Source organism: Muscardinus avellanarius, assembly GCF_963383645.1.
Source record: "Muscardinus avellanarius genome assembly, chromosome: 11".
NCBI classification, from domain to species: Eukaryota; Metazoa; Chordata; class Mammalia; order Rodentia; family Gliridae; genus Muscardinus; species Muscardinus avellanarius.
Genome location: NC_137797.1, coordinates 100262103 through 100283153, shown reverse-complemented (window position 1 = coordinate 100283153; position 21051 = coordinate 100262103). Strand labels below are relative to the sequence as shown.

The following is a 21051-nucleotide window of genomic DNA, read 5'->3' as shown; positions in this document are numbered from 1 at the left end:
AAGTACCCTATGGTACTTGGCATCTCTAATTACTCTGAAACCACTAAGGATACAAAATCCTTAGAAGTGTTTTCTGATTTAAAGTTGTTTTTGATGATGTTTTTCGTATGAGAAACAGTACCAGGTGTGAAGTTAGAGAGTTTTGGCCCCTTGGAGACTGACATTAACTGTATGAATGCACCACGGATTGATGGTGGAGCAGATGCAAATCAAACACACTCCAAGAAAACAAGGCAGTGTTTACGTATAGCACATTACATCAGGCCCAAGCCAAAGCTTTAAAAACTGGCCCCATGTCACATGGAGAGGCCTGTGTTTGAACACAGTGCTGTTAGTCACGAGCATCTCTTGAGAAGATTCTCAATACACTCTATTTCTAAGGTGTTGTCAGTTATGCTAATATTTGTCAGTGTTAATATGAAATTACCTTTTGCTTTTCCTCTTCTTGTCACTTTCTTTTTATTCCAGGAGCAAAGTTCTACCCTCTTATCAGCTATCTCTGCTTCTCCGGGCTACTATCAGGATGGAGATGTCATTATTGGTGGACTCTTTTCCCTAAGAGTGACTCTTAGGGACACCAAATATATGTTTGGATTTCAGGATACAGTGCATTTGCCAGATTTTGTTTTTGCGTAAGTATGTGGCTTCTCTGTACTGCACAGACCGGTGAAAATGCATTCCGAAGCTGATAATTTTTTTTTTATGGAGAAAGATTTAGAATACAGTGTTATAAACTTTTGGCTTAAATTACTTTATTTAACATCATATTTGTGTGGCCACAATATTTTCTCCTGAGCTACATCCCATTATATAAGACAAAAACCATACCATGAAATTTAAAATTTATATTATTTTAATTTTCATTTACTTCATCCCCTGTACTTTTTTTCTCAGACTTAAACTGCACCTTAAAATGTCACAATGGTAAATTTTATTATAAATGAGAATGCCAATTGGATTTATTTGGGCACCCAAATTCTCAACTTTTTCAACTTAGAATGTCCTATTCATTTCATAGATTTTCACTTGGATTTTTCTGCATGACTCTCTGTTTTACAGTAAATAGCAATAAAATAACCTTTTCTCCTTTGTATTCTAGAGCTCTTACCAAGCACTATCAGCACCTGCTGGCCATGGTGTTTGCTGTGGAACAAATCAACAAGGATGTGAACTTGTTGTTCAATCTGTCTCTGGGCTTCTATATCTTCAACGTTGATTTTACTGAGATGAAGGCCGTGGCGAGTTCCATGTCTCTGCTCTCAGGAAAGAGTCCTCCAGTTCCTAATTACAACTGTAGGTCTGAGAAGAAAGACAAGCTGGTGGCCGTGATAGGAGGTATTTCATCAGTAATATCAACTCCGATTTCTCAAGTGTTATCTCTTTACAATATACCACAGGTAAGTAAAAAAATCTGTTAAGGGTAAGCATAATACAGTAACATCTGCCCCAGATAATGCATGCATCTTCTCAACAATTAACTGTTTAACCATTTTTATAATTTTTAATGTAACAATGTATTTGTATAATAGAATTTTCCGTTGAAAACTTTTTAAATGGAAGAAATTTTTTGGTGATCATAGTGATAATGTGTAATCTCTTCAACTAGAGAGAAGTTTTCACTGTTGGTGGGCGTTACCATCCAGTCTATTTTACTATTCAATGACAGACCGTCATAGCTCTATTAGTATATGTCAATTCTGTTCACATATTTTAAATTTTTCTACTCTTTTTGAAAGTAAATACCATGAAGTTTTAATTTATGGTGAATTATTTTCATTGGATTCAGTTTAAATTTCAACAACACATTTATTTCTAAAAAATCTATTTAGTTGATTTAGCTTTAAAAATATTTGGTTTGTTTTTAATTTTTCTCTGTTATAAAGACTATTTCAATTAGTGTTCTTGTCTTAAAAGAAACAACTTTTATTGATCAGTGACAGCTAATCATCTATTTTTCTAATTATAGTATTTCTGAGTTTAATGTATTCATGTATTCATTGTAAGTGTGTTGATAGAAATGTATTCATGTATGCCTCTACCATCTTGTACCCCATTAAGAAGTATGACTTAAATGCACTAATTAATGCATAAAGAAATAAAAAGTACTTATTAAAAGCAGATTAGTTTCTACTACCAATAATAATACACAAGAATTTCTAATATTTTTAAAATAAACTTATTTCAATTTTAATTTTTTAATTGGTGTATTGTAGTCATACTTCTTAATGGAGTACAAGATGGTAGAGGCATATGTGCACAAACCAATCATTTATACGTTTCCCAATTTCCACCCTATTCCCTCCACCTTGCTCATCATGTTTGGCTTAGTTATTGACTTTTTTTTTTGTGGGTCTGTTTATTTTGTTTTTTTGTTTTTTTGGTTTTTTGGTTTTTTTGTCGGTAAGTTTTTTCTTACCTCCTGCCCTATTTTTTATTCCTCATTTTGAAACCGGGTCTCACTAAGTTGCAGAGGGGCTCACTAAGTAGCTGAGGCTGTCCGCGAACCACGATCCTCCAGGTCTCAGCCTCCTGAATGCTGGGATTACAAGCGTGCGCCACCACACCCGGCTAGTTATTGACTTTAAAGAAAATCAAAATTACTATATTACTTTTCTTCTTGAAATTCTTGTAGTTACTTTAAAAGTATATTAGATAAGTCTATCAATATTTTTCCTTGTTAATATTCATTTACTCATGCTGATGCTTATATTTTTTGAATATATGTGTAAATATATATATAATTAACCTTATCCATTGGTCATGAGATGATGGAGGGATAATTTTTTCTCATTCATATTAAAAAAAATTCCTTTTTGCCTTTCTTTACAACAAATGCAGTTTTTCCAAATATAGTTTTTAAAAAATAGTCTTTATGTCACATGTGTTTCAAGTATGCAATTCTGAAACAAATACCTTAGATAGGATTCAATTTTGTAAAATATAAGTACACAGATAAAATAGACTAATTAAATGAGCCTCACATATACATCAAGCATCAGCAAATTAAAAAATACGATCATCTACTTATTTGTCTTATCTATTAAAGTGGCTTATTTTATTGCATCTATTATGTTTTTTAAAGTGGATTCTGTTTTCTTTCTAAATGTAGGTGCTAATCTTTTTTATACTTTAATGATTTTTTCTCTTTAAATACTAAAAATATGTATTAATTCATCCAGCAAATTCACAAGCAATTAATAAGCACTTATCTTCAAAAATAAAAGTTTTGCAATTGATAAGTATAAAGTCTCTATTAAGTAATCAAATTTAGGTAACTGGTGAGCAGTTGGATATATATAGATTTATAGTTTGAATTAAATTGTAGGGAGGACATAATCAATATGAATGATCATTTAGAAAATGTGTTTGTGAAAAAGGGAAGGATCCCAGTTGGGACCATGGGGTATTTTGATATTAGAAGCTTGAAAAGTTAGTGGAATTTGAGCAAAGGAGAGTTATAATGTGTACCATATTCTAGAAAATACATTGAGGAGAAGGAGGAATGCTGGTTTCCAAACACCATTTGTTGAAAAGTTTGTTCATTCTCAAACATAGATAGGTGTTTTGTACCTTTTTCAGAAATCAAATGGTTGTGTGTGGATTTTTTTTTGTATGTTCTATTCTGTTCCATTGGTGTACATGTTTGTTTGTTTTTGTGCCAATATCATGCTTTATTGTTACTATAACTCTGTACTATAATTTAAAATCAGTAATTGTGATGCCTCTTTCATGGTTATTATTGATAATTGATTTTGCTATTGTGTGTCTTTTGTTTCTCCATATAAAATTTATGACACATTTTTATTCTGTTCATAATGAAATTTTATTATGATAGTGAGTACATTAATTCTGTAGAATGTTTTGGTAGAATGGCTATTTTGATAATATTTATTCTTTGTAACCAAGAGCCTGGGAGATCATTTGATCTTTTAAGATCTTTAATTCCTTTCTTTAGTCTTTTATAATTTTCATTAGAGTTTTTTCTTACTTGATTAGCAGTATTACCAAGTATTTTATAGGTTTTTGAGGTTATTGTGAATGGAATTATCTTCTGAATTTCTTTTTCAGTGGACTCATGGTAGACATGTAGAAAAGCTACTGCTGTTTTAAAACAGATTTTGGATTCTGCTACTTTGCTGAGTTTATTAATCATCTCTCAATGTCTTTTGATTGACTTTTTACATCCTCTAAATATAGGATAACATCATCTGTAAATAAAAATAATTTCAGTTCTCTTCCTATTTGAATTCTTTTATGTTTTTCTCCTGTCTTATTACTCTTGCAAGAGTGTCAAGGGCTAAATTGAAAAGGAGTTATGAGAATGGGCATCCTTGTCTTGGTCCTCATTTTAAAGGGAATTCCTAGCCGGGCGTGGTGGCGCACGCTTGTAATCCCCGCGCTTGGGAGGCGGAGACAGGAGGATCGCGCAGGTTGGAAGCCAGCCGTGCTGGCGTAAGAGACCCTGTTTCAAAAATATAAAATAGGTCTGGGAGTGTAGCCCGGAGGAAGGAGGGCTTTCAGGAACCCCAGTACCACCAAAAAAAAAAAAAGGGGGGAATTCCTGAAGTTTTTCTTTATTCTATGTGATGTTGGTTTTGAGTTTATTGTATGTTACCTTAGTAATGTTGAGGTAAGTTCCTTCTATCCTAATTTTCTGCAGTGTTTTATGATGAATGAGTGTTGGGTTTTGTCAAATGCTTATTTAGCATCTATTGAGACGATCATGTGATTTTGTCTTCAGTTCTACTTATGTGGTTAATGAAATGTATTAATTTGCAATGTTGAATCAGATTTGCATCCCTGGAATAAAACCAACTTGGTCCTAATATACAATTTTCTTGGTGTGGTTTTGAATGAATTTCATTAGTATTTTGTTTAGAGTATTTTGCATCTATGTTCATCAAGGGTATTGGTTTGTAATTTTTTTTTTTTTTGCCTGAAGTATCTTTACTTGCTTTTGGTTTTAAGATGATACTGACCTCATAGAAGGAGTTTGGAAGGATTCCATTACTTTTGACTATAATTTGTGAAGCATTGTGTTTAGTTTTTTCTGTAAAAGTGTTATATTCAGCTAGAAATTCATCTAAACCTGGGCTTTTCTATGATGCAATATTTTTGTTGCTGTTTTTATGTCTTTGATTGCTATTGGTCAGTTTAGGTTTCTTATATAATCTGGGTTTAATTTAGGTACATTTTATGTGTAAAGAAATCTGTTGACTTCTCTATTTTCCAGTTTATTAAATTATAAATTTTCCAAATTGTTTTTGATGATCCTCTGCATTTTCTCACGGTCTGTGGTGTGACCAACTCTTTGAAGCCAATAGTAGATGGCCTAAAATGAGTTCTGGTCAATGGCCATTTGAATTAGCATATTTGTCATCACTGACCTAGTCTTGAAAATACTAAGAAACTTTGGCAATATCTGATACAATAGGTTCAAAAGGAAAAGTAAAGAGACACGTAAGAATAGTAGTAGAAAAAACTCAACTGAATCTTCTCTGAATTTGGATAGAAACATGGGAGTAGATGTAGGGTTAGGACACAATAGATTATATATGAAGAGAAGGGAAAACATTCAGATGTGAATCTTTCATTTTGTGATATCTAAATATGTATTTTAAAGGTAAAAGGGAGGCACAGGGATGGCTTGATATCCTAGACTTCTTTCTATTTTGAATTATAAAGTGCTTAATATATTTGTCTTCTGAGTTAGATTATAATGTAGCCTTGGAAAAATATCTTAGAGGATTCATATTTTATTACTTCTGTGATCAAAAAGCATAGAGCTCAATACTAGAAATTCTGAAATTGTATACAATGTCTGAAAATTTCTTTACTTGATAATAAATGTAGATCAATGTTTTTCAAGTTATTTTCAGATATAAATTTAAAAGAAATATGGGTGATGGTATAAAAATGTAAGAAGTGGAAATCAAGTAATGAGTGAAATAAAATACATGGCTATTTCTTCATAAAGTGGTTTCTTTAATTGTTTTAATTCCACAGTACATATAAGAAATAGAATGAAGTAAATTTTTGATGAATATGCATCATAATTTTGTCTTCTATTTAGATCAGCTATGGTCCCTTTGACCTCAGTCTCAGGGATAGAGTCCAACTCTCGTCTCTTTACCAGTTTCCCAGGGACTCTACACCTCTGTATCAGGGGATCATCCGACTTCTGCTGCACTTTGGTTGGGTCTGGGTTGGCCTTGTGGTCCCAGATGACATCAGGGGAGAAATGTTCCTCAGGGACATGACCCAAGAAATGGCCAACAGTGGACTCTGTATTGCGGTTGCAGAGAGGATTCCAGAGTTTCCTGCTGAGGACACAGTTGAACGTGACAATTTTCAACTGAAAATCATGTATACCGATGTTAGTATTGTATTTGGTGACACATATTCTCTTCTGAGATTTGTACATAACATTTTTTGCATTGATATAACTGGTATTATCTTTGTCACAATCTCTGATTGGGATATAACAACAATACCCTTTGAACCAAGTCAAAGTTACACATATTTTGGTGGAGGGTTATCATTTTCTGTCCACATGGATGAGATTCCTGGTTTTAAAGATTTTCTCAGAAGTGTTCAGCCTGTAAAATATCCTCATGATATCTTTATCCAGGATGTGTGGTCTATTATATTTGAATGTCCACATCTGTCTAAAGATGGGATTAGAAAATTGAGTCGATGTGCACAAAATGACACCCTGGCAAGTCGAAGTCTAGATATTTGGGACATGAACACCTCAGCCCAGAGTCACAAGGTGTATGCTGCTGTGCATGCCATTGCCCAGGCTCTTCATGAACAACTCTCACTTCAAGTGGAAGAACAATCCCCTGAAAAAGACGAGAACCTGACTCCTCATCCTTGGCAGGTAGGAGCATTCTCATGTTTTTTGTTGTTGTTGTTGTTTTTGTTTTTGTTTTGTTTTTTTTTTTGGGTAATGGGCCATGAGTTGTCCTTTTCATTTTTCAATTTATAATCATTTCCTAGTTGTCCCTTTATAAGAATTGATACTTGTATCAAAATGCTTTTGGAAGATTAATCTTTTCTGCCTTGATAATCATGGTGTTTGAGAAAATGTTTATCAGATCCTGAACTTATTTCATAAATAATATTTTGGCTCTTATGTGATTAGACATTTTAAAAAATATTTTTGTTTCTCTGGGAACAAACAGAACATTGAAACACTGCATGTGATAGACATTTAAAAATTTTTGTATTAATCTCAAAACTATCCTCTTTTATAGTACTAAGTATATAGTATGTACATTTTAGTTGTTTTTTAGTTAATGGTTAATAATGTTGCCTTTGGCAAACATAGCTCAATTCAATAATTTTCTCCTGTTACCTTTTTGGGATATCATATCTGTGCACAAATAGGCAATCATGAAATAGTTTTTTTTTTAATTTTTCTTAATAACAGTCACTTTGTTTATAGTAAATTGTAAATATCAGTAAATAAATTTCTCATTTGTTTTCATTTTGCCATGATATTTTACTGTTGGCGGGATTGATGATTTTTTAAAAAAATTTTAAATTTATTTTTATTTTTTGTTGGTACTGGGTTCCTGGAAACCCTTCTACCTCCGGGCCACACTCCCAGGCCTATTTTATATTTTTATTTGGAAAGAGAGTCTCTTAAGCCTGTGAGGCTAGCTTCGAACCAGCGTGATCCTTCTGTCTCTGCCTCCCAAGCAAAGGGATAACAAGCATGCGCCACCACACCCGGTGAGGATTGATGATTTTTTAACATATTATTTCCTTCATAGTTTTTTCTTTATTGTTGATGCTTCTTTTTGCCCTACATCAAAGCAGAAAAAATTATCCTCTGGATTTCTTCTATTTCATTGCTTTTCATTTCATATTTAGATAATAATAACATTTTAAGATTATTTCTCTGCTTTGTGTGTAATTGCAGGATTCAGATAATTACTCTTAAGTATAGTAATCCATGAATCAAGCTCAAATTAATAAAAGTTCTCTCTATATCTCTATTTTCATTCATAAATTGTTTTATATTTATTTTAATTTTAAACTCTTTTTACATGCTTCATTAATCAAGAGTCAGTTTCACAGAATTTGCATAACCAATATAATTTCCTAATCAACAAAAATATGTACTGCTGTATAGATGATTTGTAAAAATATTATTAGTATTTTATTTTATGTTACAGCTCCTCATAACTTGTCATTGGTTTAAGATAATAATTCTAATTCTCATTTTACCTGTGGAGAGCCAGATTTATTACCAATATTAATGAAAGAGATTTACTTTTAACCCCATTTTATATTCTTATGGCCTTTCTCAATATCAACCTGGTAAATATCAGTTTATTTATGGATCTCAAATCTTTTTCTTTGCTTTACAAACCTGTTTATTTTGTCAACATCACCCTGATTTTATTACTGTTATTTTATAATGTAATCTGAAATTATGGCATGCAATGCCTATGGGTTTATTGCACTTGATGAAGACAGCCTTAGGTGTTTGAGAACATTTGTGGTTCTATAATATATTTTAGAATTGTTTTTAAAATTCTGAGGAAAATCTCACTAAAATTTTTATTGGGATTGTATTGAATCTTAATGAATTTTTGATAACATGGGCATATAAACTATATTTGAATCCAGGAATGAGAGATGTATTTACAATTTTGTGTAACTTTTTAGTTTCTTTCATTAACACAGTATTCATTGTAGAGATGTTTTGCCTCCTTGTCTAAATTCATCTCTTAATAGCTTAGTTTCTTGATGCTATCCAAAGACCTATTTTCCTTTTTTGTGTAATTTGTGGATAATATAAAGAAACACACTCAATTTTTGTATTTTGATTCTGTACCCTGACACTTGACTGAATTGGCACATTGGGTCTAATTTTTTATTTTATATTCTTTTATGGATTCCGTTACGTTTTTAGACCATGACTGTTAGCATCTGGGGGAACTGTGCCCAGGGACCTATGATGGATCCCTGGGAATAATTCCCCTCAAAAACACAAAAAACTGAGGATTCTTGTCCTGAGATAAGGATAGATATGCAATAGCCTGGACTTTTGCTGAGGATTTAAAGTAGTTTATTAAAAAGCTAGAAATACAGAAGATAGTTATAGCCCTCATGTAGGAGGTGCTTCAAACAAAATCACTGAAGCACAAAACACGGAACAGACTTTTTATACACGACATCCTCCATCTTGTTTCACATAATTATAAGGCAGCAAAAGACCCTGTAAGGTTCCTCTCCTTACTTGCTAAGGTGTCTCCTTTCACGAGGTCAACCCCTCCTCCCACCCTAGCTAGATTATCCAATTATGTAAACCTGTCTTTAGAATGAGGATGAGGAAGTCCTAGTTCCCCTCTCCTATCGACTTGCTAATTACCTTTAGCTAGGTTAATTTACAATCAAATAGTTGCTTGCTTCTTGGCAGAAACCAAGTCCTTTCACAGATCTGCCTCTCACCCAATTTTTGAAATATATTTATTACTAATCAGAGCTTTCTCAAATCTTCCTAGGCCATTCCCAATACTGGTACAGATTCTTTTGGTTTTCTACACAGAAGATCATGCCATCTTCAAGCAGGTAGAAATGAGTTCACCTTTTCCTTTATAATTTGAAGGCCTGGTATATTACTTTTTCTCCTGCCTTATTGCAGTGAATAAGACTTCTTATACTATGCTTAGTACAAAAAGAGAAACTGGACATTTTTTCTTCTTTTTTCTTCTTTTCACTTCTTATAATAAAACATGCTTCAATTTTGTTTCTTTTCAAAAATATTTGGCTTTTCACTGTTGGATATTATGCTAATGTGTGGCTTTTAATACTTTTTAATTATTATATTGAGACCTCCTATAGAGTATTATAATGAAAATGCCGGGCATGGAGCTGAGCCCTTGTAATCCAGCATTCAGGAGGTGGAGACCAGAGGTTCACGGTTCATGGATAGCCTCAGCTATTTAGCTAGGTCCATTGAAACTCAATAAGACTCTGTTTTAAAAAAAAAAAGCTAAAAAATTGGACTGGGGATGTAGCTCAAAGGTTCAATGACCCTGGGTTCCATCCCAGTACTACAAAAAATAAAAAATAAATAAAAGAAAAAGTGGATAGCTGGGTTCTAGGTGGCTCTATTCCTAGTCTTTAGAGAAATTTCCACCGTGATCTCTATAGGGACTATCTAAATATTCAACCCGTTTTGAAGATTTTTCTCTTTTTATCCTTCACAAAAGTTTTATTATTGTTCGACTTAACTATTGCCATTCTGACTGGAGTGAGACGACTATTCAGAGTACTCATTTGCATTTCTCTAATTGCTAAAGATGTTGAACATCTTATCATGGATCACTTTGCCATTTGTATCTTCTTTTGAGAAATGTTTGTTTACCTCATTTGACCATATGTAGGGTTTTTTATTCTTAAGGTATTAGTTTTTTGATTTTTAAAATTTTTGGATACTAATCCTGTCAGAAAAGTAATTTGCCAAAGGTTTTCTCCCATCCTGCAGTCTCTCTGAATTCTCTTGCTTGTTTACTAAGTGATCAGAGGCCATTTATTAGATGCCCTCCCATTTCTTAATTCTTGGTCTTATTTTTTTAATTTAAGGCTGAAGAAGTCAATGACTGAACCAATTTGATGGGTTAATGTACCCTTTTATAGTGTATTTATGGGGATTCTTTCCCAGGACTTGGGAGGGAGAGACCTGAAATGAAGACACGGACAATTTTCTCTTGGACAACTGACAACTTTATTCTCTTGAACTAAGTTTTTATACCTTTTTCCCCTGCACCAAAACCACAACTTCAAAAGAAAGAAGAACATCAAAGTACAATCTCAAACACAATACAGAATGATTGATATAGAACATACGTCATGTGCTTGCAGAATACAATCATGGAGGGAAAATTAAGAAACAAGAAGAAACAAGGAGGCCTGGTTAAAGATTATTAAGAGCATGATTACAGCCAGTTCCCGCTCTCACCGGTGGGTTGGGGGTGAGCAACTCCGGAAAGACCAGAAGTCACCCAGAGTCTCAGAAAGCTTGACCTTTCGCCAAACTGCCTTAACTCTTTTGGAACCTTTCGTTCCTCAGGCTTCTTCCATGTCCTCCATCATGTATTAATCCATTCCTGAATGTGAGTCTCTCAAGATCACAACATCTCTCATTAAGTCCAAACAGTATTGCCTTGGGACTGAGTTTTATTTTCAGTTTTGGTGAGGATAAAAAAGTCAATCCATAGCAGAATTCTTTCTTTTACCAAGTGCTGTGGTTTAATGCATGCCATTTAGTTGGAGGATTCTTTTCCTTTGACCTTACATGCTCCCAACATGCCCTTGCTGACCTACCTCTACTTCAAACTGGAAAATTCTTAGTTCTTAGTACTGAAAATATTTTCCCCCCTTTTCTCTGTTGTCTCCATTGGTAGTAACGGAATAGACATTATACCTGCAGAAATGTCCCATAGTTCTTAGATATTTTTTTCTTATTTTACATTTTATTAGGGAACTTTCTAATGATGCATGTTAAAGCTCAGCAGTTTTTTTTTTTTTTCAGCACTATCCAGTTTATAGTTGGGACCGTAAAAAGCATTTTTCTCTTAACCCTTAGTGGATTTCTAGCACTTCATTTAGATTTGTATTAAGTTTTTAATCTCTCTGCTTGCTTACTCGCCTTGGCTTGCATAGTGCAACTTATCCTGAAGAGCTCTTGTGACATTAATCAAAGTCTTAACATTCTAGTCTGATGATTCTAAACCGTCAGCTGTATTTGGGTCTTGTTCTGTTGCACCCTTTGTCCCTAGGTAACATCGATGTTTTTCTTGTCTTTTAGCATGAAGTATAGTGGGCCTGATGCATTGAGCACAAAGAACTGAGGCTCCTTTACTGAGCCTGTTTTATGAGGGTTCATTTTTCCTGCCTATTGCTTACGCTGTTTATATTGCTTCCTTTAACTGTAGCTGTCTGAGTTTCCATGTTCCTCTTCTCTCTTTGTTTTCTGCCTCACATATCTTCTCTGGGTTCCCTAAGCCTTCTAACCAATCTGATCTTTGCACTTTCTTAGTTTTATATTGATGAGCCCTGCTACCTTGGGGATTGGGGTGGGGGGAGTGTTCCTTGATCTGGTGATAAGCCCTGTGAGTTTCAGTGGGCCTGTGCCCCAGACCTGTAACCTTCCAAGTGCTTCTCATCTCTTTATCTCTCCTTTAGGTGAGACAGAAAGGCTGGAAGGGACCTGAGCTGGGTGTGGATTTGCCTGCTCCAGGTTGACTGGGCTCCAATAAGGCAGTTTCCTTTGTCTGTGGGAAACAGTGTTCTGGGCATGTTTCAAAATACTGTTTGCTCCCCCTTCTGAATAAAGGAGGATGCTATTCTGTGGTCTTCACAGCGAGAAGCTGGTGGAGATCCTGGAGAAAACCCTGTGTCAATGTGCCCATCCCCCATTTCCACAATCCTAGGTCTCTAGGGGTTTTCATCTCACTGACAAGTGGGCACTTAGTCTGTGGAATCACTTCAATTCTGGTGTAATTTTAACACTAGTTCTTGGGTCCTGCTTTTTTTTTCCTTTCCAGCAAACTACCATTTTATTATTTGCTTATCTCTCTAATTTTTATGACCACAACCTGCCTTGTGAGCTACATTTTCTAATGTTTCTAATAATTTTTCCTTAAAATGAGAAGTTAGTGATTTTAAAAAGAGAGACAGTGTCCTCACTGACTGCTGGGAGTCCTTGGAAAATTCAGTTTTCTCATTTTCAAAATGAAGATAACATTAGTAATTCACATTTAGATTTTATGAAACCTATTTCCCAAAATATATAAAGCAAATAGCCATAGACATTCCTTGGGTACATTTTAAACTCAATATAAGTGTGTGACGGAGACTTGGAAGAAAAGAGGTCATACCATTTGTTCCTATTTCTAGGCTTTGTGAACTCAAGTTCTAAAAATTATTTCACTTTCAGCTCCACCCATTCCTGCAGAGAGGCCAACTGGAAAGAAGTGTTGGGAAGGGGAACATTATGAACAAGACGACGTCCCCGACCCGGCTTGACATCTTTAACTATCAGTCTCTGCTGAATGGAACCAAAGCCCAGGTGAAGGTTGGAGAGTTCACGTTCCAATCACACGGTGTCCAGCACTTATCACTAAATGATGAACTGATAACGTGGGGTGAGCTTAAAAAGGTGAGCATCCCCTTAGATGGGCATGCTGGGGATATTCCTCAGAATCCAGAGCGCTCACAGAGTAGGACTGAGGAAAACTCAGGACCTCATTGGGTGGAGACTTCCCTTACTTCTTACTTTGCTGTGAGGACAAGTATGGGAACTTTTGGCCTCAGATACATGTGAAAACTATTTCCTTATGTTTAGTTAAAAAAAAAACTAATTGTCTTTCCTGGTACAGATTAAATGGACTTTTTCCTATGTAGTAAAATCAGAATTCTTGAAAGTTCATGGTATCAATGGTAATTTAAACATCTGATTCCAATGTGAGAAGTGAAATGAGTATTTATGGATGAAAATAGACTCTTTCAAATTAGACATAAAATGTAGTACTCGGATTTTACTGTAAATGGCATATTTATATTAGGTCTTGGTTAGACATTATTCACCCCCCAAATTCAGCGGCACATTGAAAAGAGAGGTGGGGCATAGTATCGAGGAACATCGGGGTCATAGACATTTTCCAGGGGTTCCTAAGTTCTTAGTTAAGTTCTTATGTCACATAAAGTTCAGAATCTCCCACCTGCATGGTGTTGCTCAATTTCTTTCTGGACAAGCTCACCCTCTTACATCTCTTACTCAGGCTCCTTCTACTGATTGCTACACTATTTGTGACCCTGGATACAAAAAGTCATCCCTTGAAGGAAAGCCAATGTGTTGCTTTACATGCAGTCACTGCCCAGATGGAGAGTTTACAAATGAAACAGGTAAGAATTCCTAAAAAATTTTCAGAATGTGGAAAAGGTATAAGCTGAAACATGGCTTAATACTAAGTAAATTGAGAATTACAGAGACACAACCCTTCAGCTCTAAGGGAGAACACCTCCATTTCTTTAGCTCAGGGAGCAGGTGCACCTGGCAGGAGGCTGAGTTAGTTCAGGTTGGTGGCGCCCCCTGGCTACCTCCAGGAGCAGATACTGTGCTCTCTGGGAGGAACCCTCCTCCAACTGGACTCTCAGGAATTAATGTGAAATAATAAATAATAAGTTATAATATTAGTTTTGAACATATAGAGGTAACCATATCATATTACAAATAAACGGTTTTGCAAAAGTTTAAAGCAATCTTTTATAAGTGAAGAACAAAAGCTAAGAGTGTGATAAACATCTGTAATCCCAGTACTAGGAGGCCAAGACAGGAGCAGCCATCAGCAGGGACTAAGCAAGACAGTTTCCAAATAAAAAGTGAAAAGACCTATGAGTGTAGCTTAAAAGTAGAATGCCCCTGAGTTCAACCACTTTTCCAAAAGGAAAGAAAGAAAAAGAAATGAATAGTACAATAAAATAGTGAAATAGTAAAAATAGCAAATCTGTGTAAACAGTCAATCGATTGGCTAGTAGTTGATTGGGCAAGACTGTTATGAGATTTATTGTAGGTAAAATGCATCTGAGGAAATGGTCCAGAACAGCCATGCAGGCAGCGTTAGCGGTAAGCAGGATGGCATGAGATCTGGATGCCAGGAGGAGCAAATCAAGGGATGGAGGAAAGATACTAAATGAAGGGATAATATCAGATGATTTTCAAAAATTGATAAAGTATAAATTTATCTCTACTCATATTTGTATAAACCAAATTAAAACATTCTAAATAGGAAAATGTAAAAATGATTATTGTATCAAGGCAAACTGTGGTTAAATGCAGAATTGCATCAAAGATATATATATATATATGTATATATATGTATATGTGTATATTATAATGGATTATGTTTATATGTAATGTATATATATGTATATATATGTATACACACACATATATATGTATGTATATGTATATATATATATATATATATATATATATATATATATATATACAAACACACACACACAGACACACACACACACACACACACATATATATATGTTACGATTTTTGGCACCCAAAACAAAGTCAGCCCCGTGTGGGCGCCAAATATGTCACGGTTTGGGGAGAATATGGTTTGGGAAACTGTTCCCCAGGGACCCCTGCTAGGGTCCCGGACACACTTTCCCCCAACCTATAACAAAATCTAAAACGGCCAAAAAACAGAAAATTACCGTGGGTTCCTGTCCTAAGCTAAGAATAAATATGCACAGCTTGAATCATCACGGGTTCTTGTCCTAAGCTAAGAATGAATATGCATAGCTTGGACCGTTGCTGAAGATTTAAAGAAGTTTATTAGAAAGATAGAAATACAGAAAATAGAAATACAGCCCCATGCCAAAATGGCATGAGGGGGTGACTCTAAATGAATACACCAGAAGAATTACACGTGGACTCAGCCTTTTATACCCATGACCTCCATCTTGTTTGCGTGACTCTGATGTAGTGAACGTCCCTGTAAGGTACCTCCCCTTACCTTGTAAGGTACCTCCCCCAATAAGGTGTGGTGACGTGTCTACTTTCATGAAGGTCGACCCCTCCTACCATCCTAGCTAGCTTATCCAATCATGTAGATCTATCTTTAGATAGAGAAAGGCCTAGTTCTCCTCTCCTAAGGTCTGTCTTTAGATAGAGAAAGGACTAGTTCTCCTCTCCTATTGACTTGCTAATTACATGTAACTAAGTCAATCTAAGTTTCAGTAGCTGTTTGCTTCCTGACCAAAGCCCAAGCCTTTCTCTCTCCAGGTCTGCCGCCATTTTGACAAATTATTTTTGAAATATATTAATAATCAGAGCTTCCTCAAATCTTCCTAGGCCATTCCCAATACTGGCACACTATGTACATATATATATATATATATATATATATATATGTGTGTGTGTGTGTGTGTGTGTGTGTGTGTGTGTGTGTGTATAGATAGATAGATAGATACATATATCTCTATAAATATAACGGATTTTGAAAGAAGCAAAGGAGAAAAGATGAGCACATACAAATGAAATTAGTTCCCGTGGAAAATAAGCTTGCTTTCAATTACATTTTTTAAAAAAGTAACAATTGCTTGGTTGACAGTAAAATTCTCAGTAGAATTAACGAAAGGGATTATTTAGTTGAATAATATCTCTGATACCCTGAGAGGAAATACATGTGCATATAAGTAGGTGACAGTGTTTGTATTTGCCTCTTCTTGTACTCAGGAAATTAACAGGGGACGGCAAATGTGAATGGAGGGGTCAGGGAAGACATTTGCATTTAGTGAAGTCTCAAGTGAGATATCAGTGATGAAATGGACCAGATTTTGAAAACCAGTAAAAATGGCTCTAGGCAGAGCACAGTGGAATGCTAAATTTTAGGACTATTAATCCTCTGCCGACACACCCCCATCGTGAGAACAATTAACAGAAACCTCAGCCGAGTCCTCCTTGTCTCCTAATGCTCTGCTTCCTCTGCGCCTTGCTCTGTACTGGTCAGCCCAGCCCAGCCACCTGTGCCCTGGAACAGGTGTGATTTGGAGTTGTCTCCTCTGTAGCTGTTTGTTCTGTTTTGGCAAAGACCTTCATCGAGGTGGTGGCCTTCAAAGCCTCAAACGTCATGCTGTACCTGAACAAACTTATCAAAGCCAATCACAGTGCTGAGCACAGGAGAAAAGGGTAGAGGAGGGAATGGGGTGGAAATGGGGAAGAACGCAGTGAATGTATGCCTCCATCACCCTGAACATCACCAAGATGCACGATTACAGTGTAGCAGTAAGTTAAGAAAAGAAATCTATTCAAAAAGAGGAAAAACAAAATACAAAAGAACGGTCTATAAAAATGCAGAAGTGACAACAATATCAAGTTAGGAAAAAACAATATTTAAAAAAATATTTTTATGCCTTCTTTAGAAATGAAGAGCAAAAGCCAGCAGTGGTGACCCAGACCGGCTGTATTTCTTTTTGTTTCTGGAAATGTTCATATTGGAATGTGAGTCTTGATGTATCTTCTTTTATTTTATTTCAACATTTAATTTCCATTAAATGGAAATTTATTTCATTTTTAAAAATTTTTGGAGCTAAAGTAGCTGTCCAAGTACCTGTGATTTTCATTATAAAGTATTCTTTATTTTCATTTTCAAACTTTCCATGTCATCAAATCTTAGGTATGGCTGTAACATAAAATTCTGTATTTTATTTATTTATTTATTTATTTATTTATTTATTTATTTATTTTTGTGGTACTAGGGGTGGAACCCAGGGGCTTTTCTACCTCTGGGCTATACTTCCAGACCTATCTTATATTTTATTTGGAAACAGGGTTTCACTACGTTTCTGAGAGCCTCACTAGGTAGCTGAGGCTGGCTTCGAACCTGTGTGATCCTCCTGTCTCCGCCTCCCAAGCTCTGGCTTTACAAGTGTGCACCATCATGCCGGGCAAAATTCTGTATTTTAAAAAAATGTAAAGTACCATACAAAATTGAATTACTGACCCTCTGAACCATTTCCACTAATCTCATTTTGTATTTTCCTCATGACTTGCCAACATCAACAGAAATTATCTCACAGTTCTAGAGTCCAGAGCAAAGATTTCAGAACGGTCATGTCTCCTGTGAAACCTCTAGAGTGGAGACTCCTGCTCCTCCTGGCTTCCACTGGTGCCCACCAATGCTCGCTTCTTCCTCTTTCATTTCCACCACGCCAGGGTCTTCACATAGCTTTCCTCCTGCCTTTTCTGTCCGCACATGCTGTTTCCTTTTACGCATAACACTACCAGATATACCTAGTCAGGGCCCCCTGTAATGACCTCCTCTTAACTGGATTACTTTTCCAGTGACCATGATTCCAAAAAAGGTCACATGTCACCGGTATCTGTTGTTAGGGCTTTAGCATTTCTTGTAGGAGAAACTGTTCAACCAATACTGTATAATTGCATATTTATTTATTTACAAATCTTCATTCTGCATGGCTACAGTTAGCTGTTAACCGTGTCAAAGGTAGGGCACACCGTGCTTAACAAGAAGGCATCCTTTGATCTTCAAGCAGGTTATGGCCTATGAAGGAATTAAATATCTAATACACGAACAAAATAAATATGTGATTGTCAATTGTGATTTGTACTAGAAAAAATAGTGTAAGGACAGGAAATTAATATGAGATAGCAAGTGTGAATTGAGGGGTCAAGGAAGACATTTCATTTAGTAATATTTGAGCTCAGATTTGGGGGATGAAACAGAGCCCGATTTTGAAAAACAGTAAAATGGCTTTGGGCAGAACATGGGCGTATACCAAAGTCTGGGGCAGAAAAACAAGCTTGATAGGAATTGATCAAATATCAGGGGTAGTGAATGATAGAACAGGAATATGAAATTGACCGTCCTTGGTATGATGTGGGAAGGGGTCAGATAGTGTAGGGCAGTGTAGAATTTATATTTTTTCTATCAAGAACAGAGTAACCCAAAATTGTCACTTTTCTGAGGCCCAAATCCAAGAACGCCTGGATTCCATGTAAAGCCCCCTTACTGAATCCATATCTGTGGTGAGTGACATGTAATACTAGGGGTACTAACTTAATACTAGGGGTAATAACTTAACTCAAAGTCTCGTAATATTTAAGCATCATGACATTGGTTTCCTTCGTCCACTTTCTTAACATTTGATTTTGGAGAAAAGCAAATATGGAGAGCCGAGGAGTCACATTAAATTACGAATCCCATTCATATTAAACCACTGTATTAAACCATATAAACCAGTGAATTGTATTAATCCTAAGAAAGAGACATTAGCAGCATAAAAATACTCAATATTTAAAAATTAATTTCAGTAAAAATCTGAGATATAATCCCATACCACAATTAAACATGTAATATTTTCGTATTAAAAATGTAGCATATAGGCCGGGCATGGTGGCGCACGCTTGTAATCCCTGCACTTGGGAGGCGGAGACCGGAGGATCGCGCAGGTTCGAAGCCAGCCATGCTGGCGTAAGAGACCCTGTTTCAAAAATATAAAATAGGTCTGGGAGTGTAGCCCGGAGGAAGAAGGGCTTCCAGGAACCCTAGTACCACCAAAAAAACATGCTTGTAATCTCAGTACTTGAGAGACCGAGATAGGAGTATTGCAGGTTTGTGGACAGCCTCAGCTACTTAATGAAGCTCTCCACAACTTAGTGAGAACCTGTTTCAAAATAAAAAATAAAAAAATAGGGCTGGATTTTAGCTGAAACACAGAATGCCCTTGATTTTCATCCCCAGTACTACAAAAGAAAAAAAGAGGCATATACCAAAACTTTATAGTCAAATTCTAAAATATAAGCCTACACATCGCTTTAGGTTTTGAAATTTCTTTAATGTATTTATCCCTATTCATATAAATTTAATACATTTTGCACAGGAAAGATACTAAACTGAATAATGGAAAGACGTCAAAATGTATGGGAAAAACTTTTTGCAAATTAATTTTGTGCTACAATGAGAATTCTAAAGAAAATTAAAATTTATTTAAATAAAAAATAAATTTATTACACCATAATAAAAATAATTTCTCTAAAACTGATTTGTTCTTTTCATAGACAATTAAATATATTTTTCAAACAGTGTGTATTTTTCTCTCAACATCACTTTCAATATTTATGGTGCTCCTTCTCATTGTTCAGTTCAATGTTTTCTTGTGTTTCAAATGGAATCAAATATGTGGTAGATAATTTCTCTGACATTAAGGAAAGTGTTCTACTTTTTCAATGCTATGGTCTAATGATACTTTAAGTGTGTACATTTTCTTCATAAAACAACTAAGGTCTGTTCTACATGTATATCTGTTATGTGTGTATTTGGGGCATGATAGAGGAACAGAATAAATCTATTTGTGTCCTTTCAGATATGGATGAGTGTGTCAAGTGCCCTGAAGAAAACTATGTAAATGAGGAGAAAAGTCAGTGTCTCCCCAAAATCCTGACATTTTTGTCCTATGAAGACACTCTAGGAGTTGTTCTGGTCTCTGTGGCTATTAGTTTTTTTGTCCTCACTGCTCTGATTTTGGGACTGTTTATCCTCTACCGACACACCCCCATCGTGAGAGCAAATAACACAAACCTCAGCTACGTCCTCCTCGTCTCCTTGATGCTCTGCTTCCTTTGCCCCTTGCTGTTCATTGGTCAGCCCAGCCTAGCCACCTGTGCCCTGAGACAGGTGTTCTTTGCAGTTGTCTTCTCTGTGGCCGTTTCTGCTATTTTGGCAAAGACCTTCATCGTGGTGGTGGCCTTCAAAGCCACCAGGCCTGGAAAGGCGTCGCAGATGAGGCTGGTGAGCCGAGGCTCCAGCGCTATCGTCGTCCTGGGCTCCCTGATTCAAGGCTGCATCTGCATGGCGTGGCTGGGAACTTCTCCCCCTTTCCCCGATGTGGACTCACAGTCAGAGTTTGGCCACCTGGTCCTGCTGTGCAACGAGGGCTCCCCCGCCGCCTTCTACTGCGTCCTGGGTTACTTGGGCTTCCTGGCGCTTCTGAGCTTGATGATTGCCTTTGTGGCCAGGAGGCTCCCGGACACTTTCAACGAGGCCAAGATGATCACATTCAGCATGCTGGTTTTCTGTAGCGTGTGGGTCTGCTTCTTACCCACCTACCTGAGCACCAAAGGCAGAGCCATGGTGGCTGTGGAGTCCTTCGCGATCCTGGCTTCCAGCGCTGGCTTACTGGGGTGTATATTCCTTCCCAAGTGCTATGTCATCCTCCTGAGGTCTGACAACATTTCAAGGAAGAAATTACTTGAGCACATTCCTTCTATAACACAATGAAATTAAACTTCAAAAAGTAATGGATAGGAAATGAACAATGTTATGAAAGTATGAATCAAAAGTGTGTCTTGAATGACTGTGTGGCCCTGGTCCTATCATCAAGTGCCCCTGTCATCACGGGAGGCCACCATTCCAGGGAGCAGAGCTCGGGGTCAGGTAAACAGATGGTGAAATTTAACAGCCCTGAGGACTGATGGAGATGTGC

The 21051-nt window shown here is 36.2% G+C and overlaps 1 protein-coding gene across 1 annotated transcript; it reads left to right on the top strand.

The window, feature by feature from the left end:
* Nucleotides 1-190: 190 nt before the first annotated feature.
* LOC308269618 (vomeronasal type-2 receptor 26-like) lies at nucleotides 191-20846 on the top strand (the record flags this gene model as incomplete). Its single annotated transcript, XM_080704985.1, has 7 exons — nucleotides 191-244; nucleotides 469-632; nucleotides 1100-1397; nucleotides 6074-6883; nucleotides 12962-13183; nucleotides 13806-13929; nucleotides 19933-20846. The coding sequence occupies 7 exons, from the start codon at nucleotides 191-193 to the stop codon at nucleotides 20844-20846; spliced, it is 2586 nt and encodes an 861-aa protein (XP_080561111.1).
* Between the last annotated feature and the right edge of the window lie 205 nt (nucleotides 20847-21051).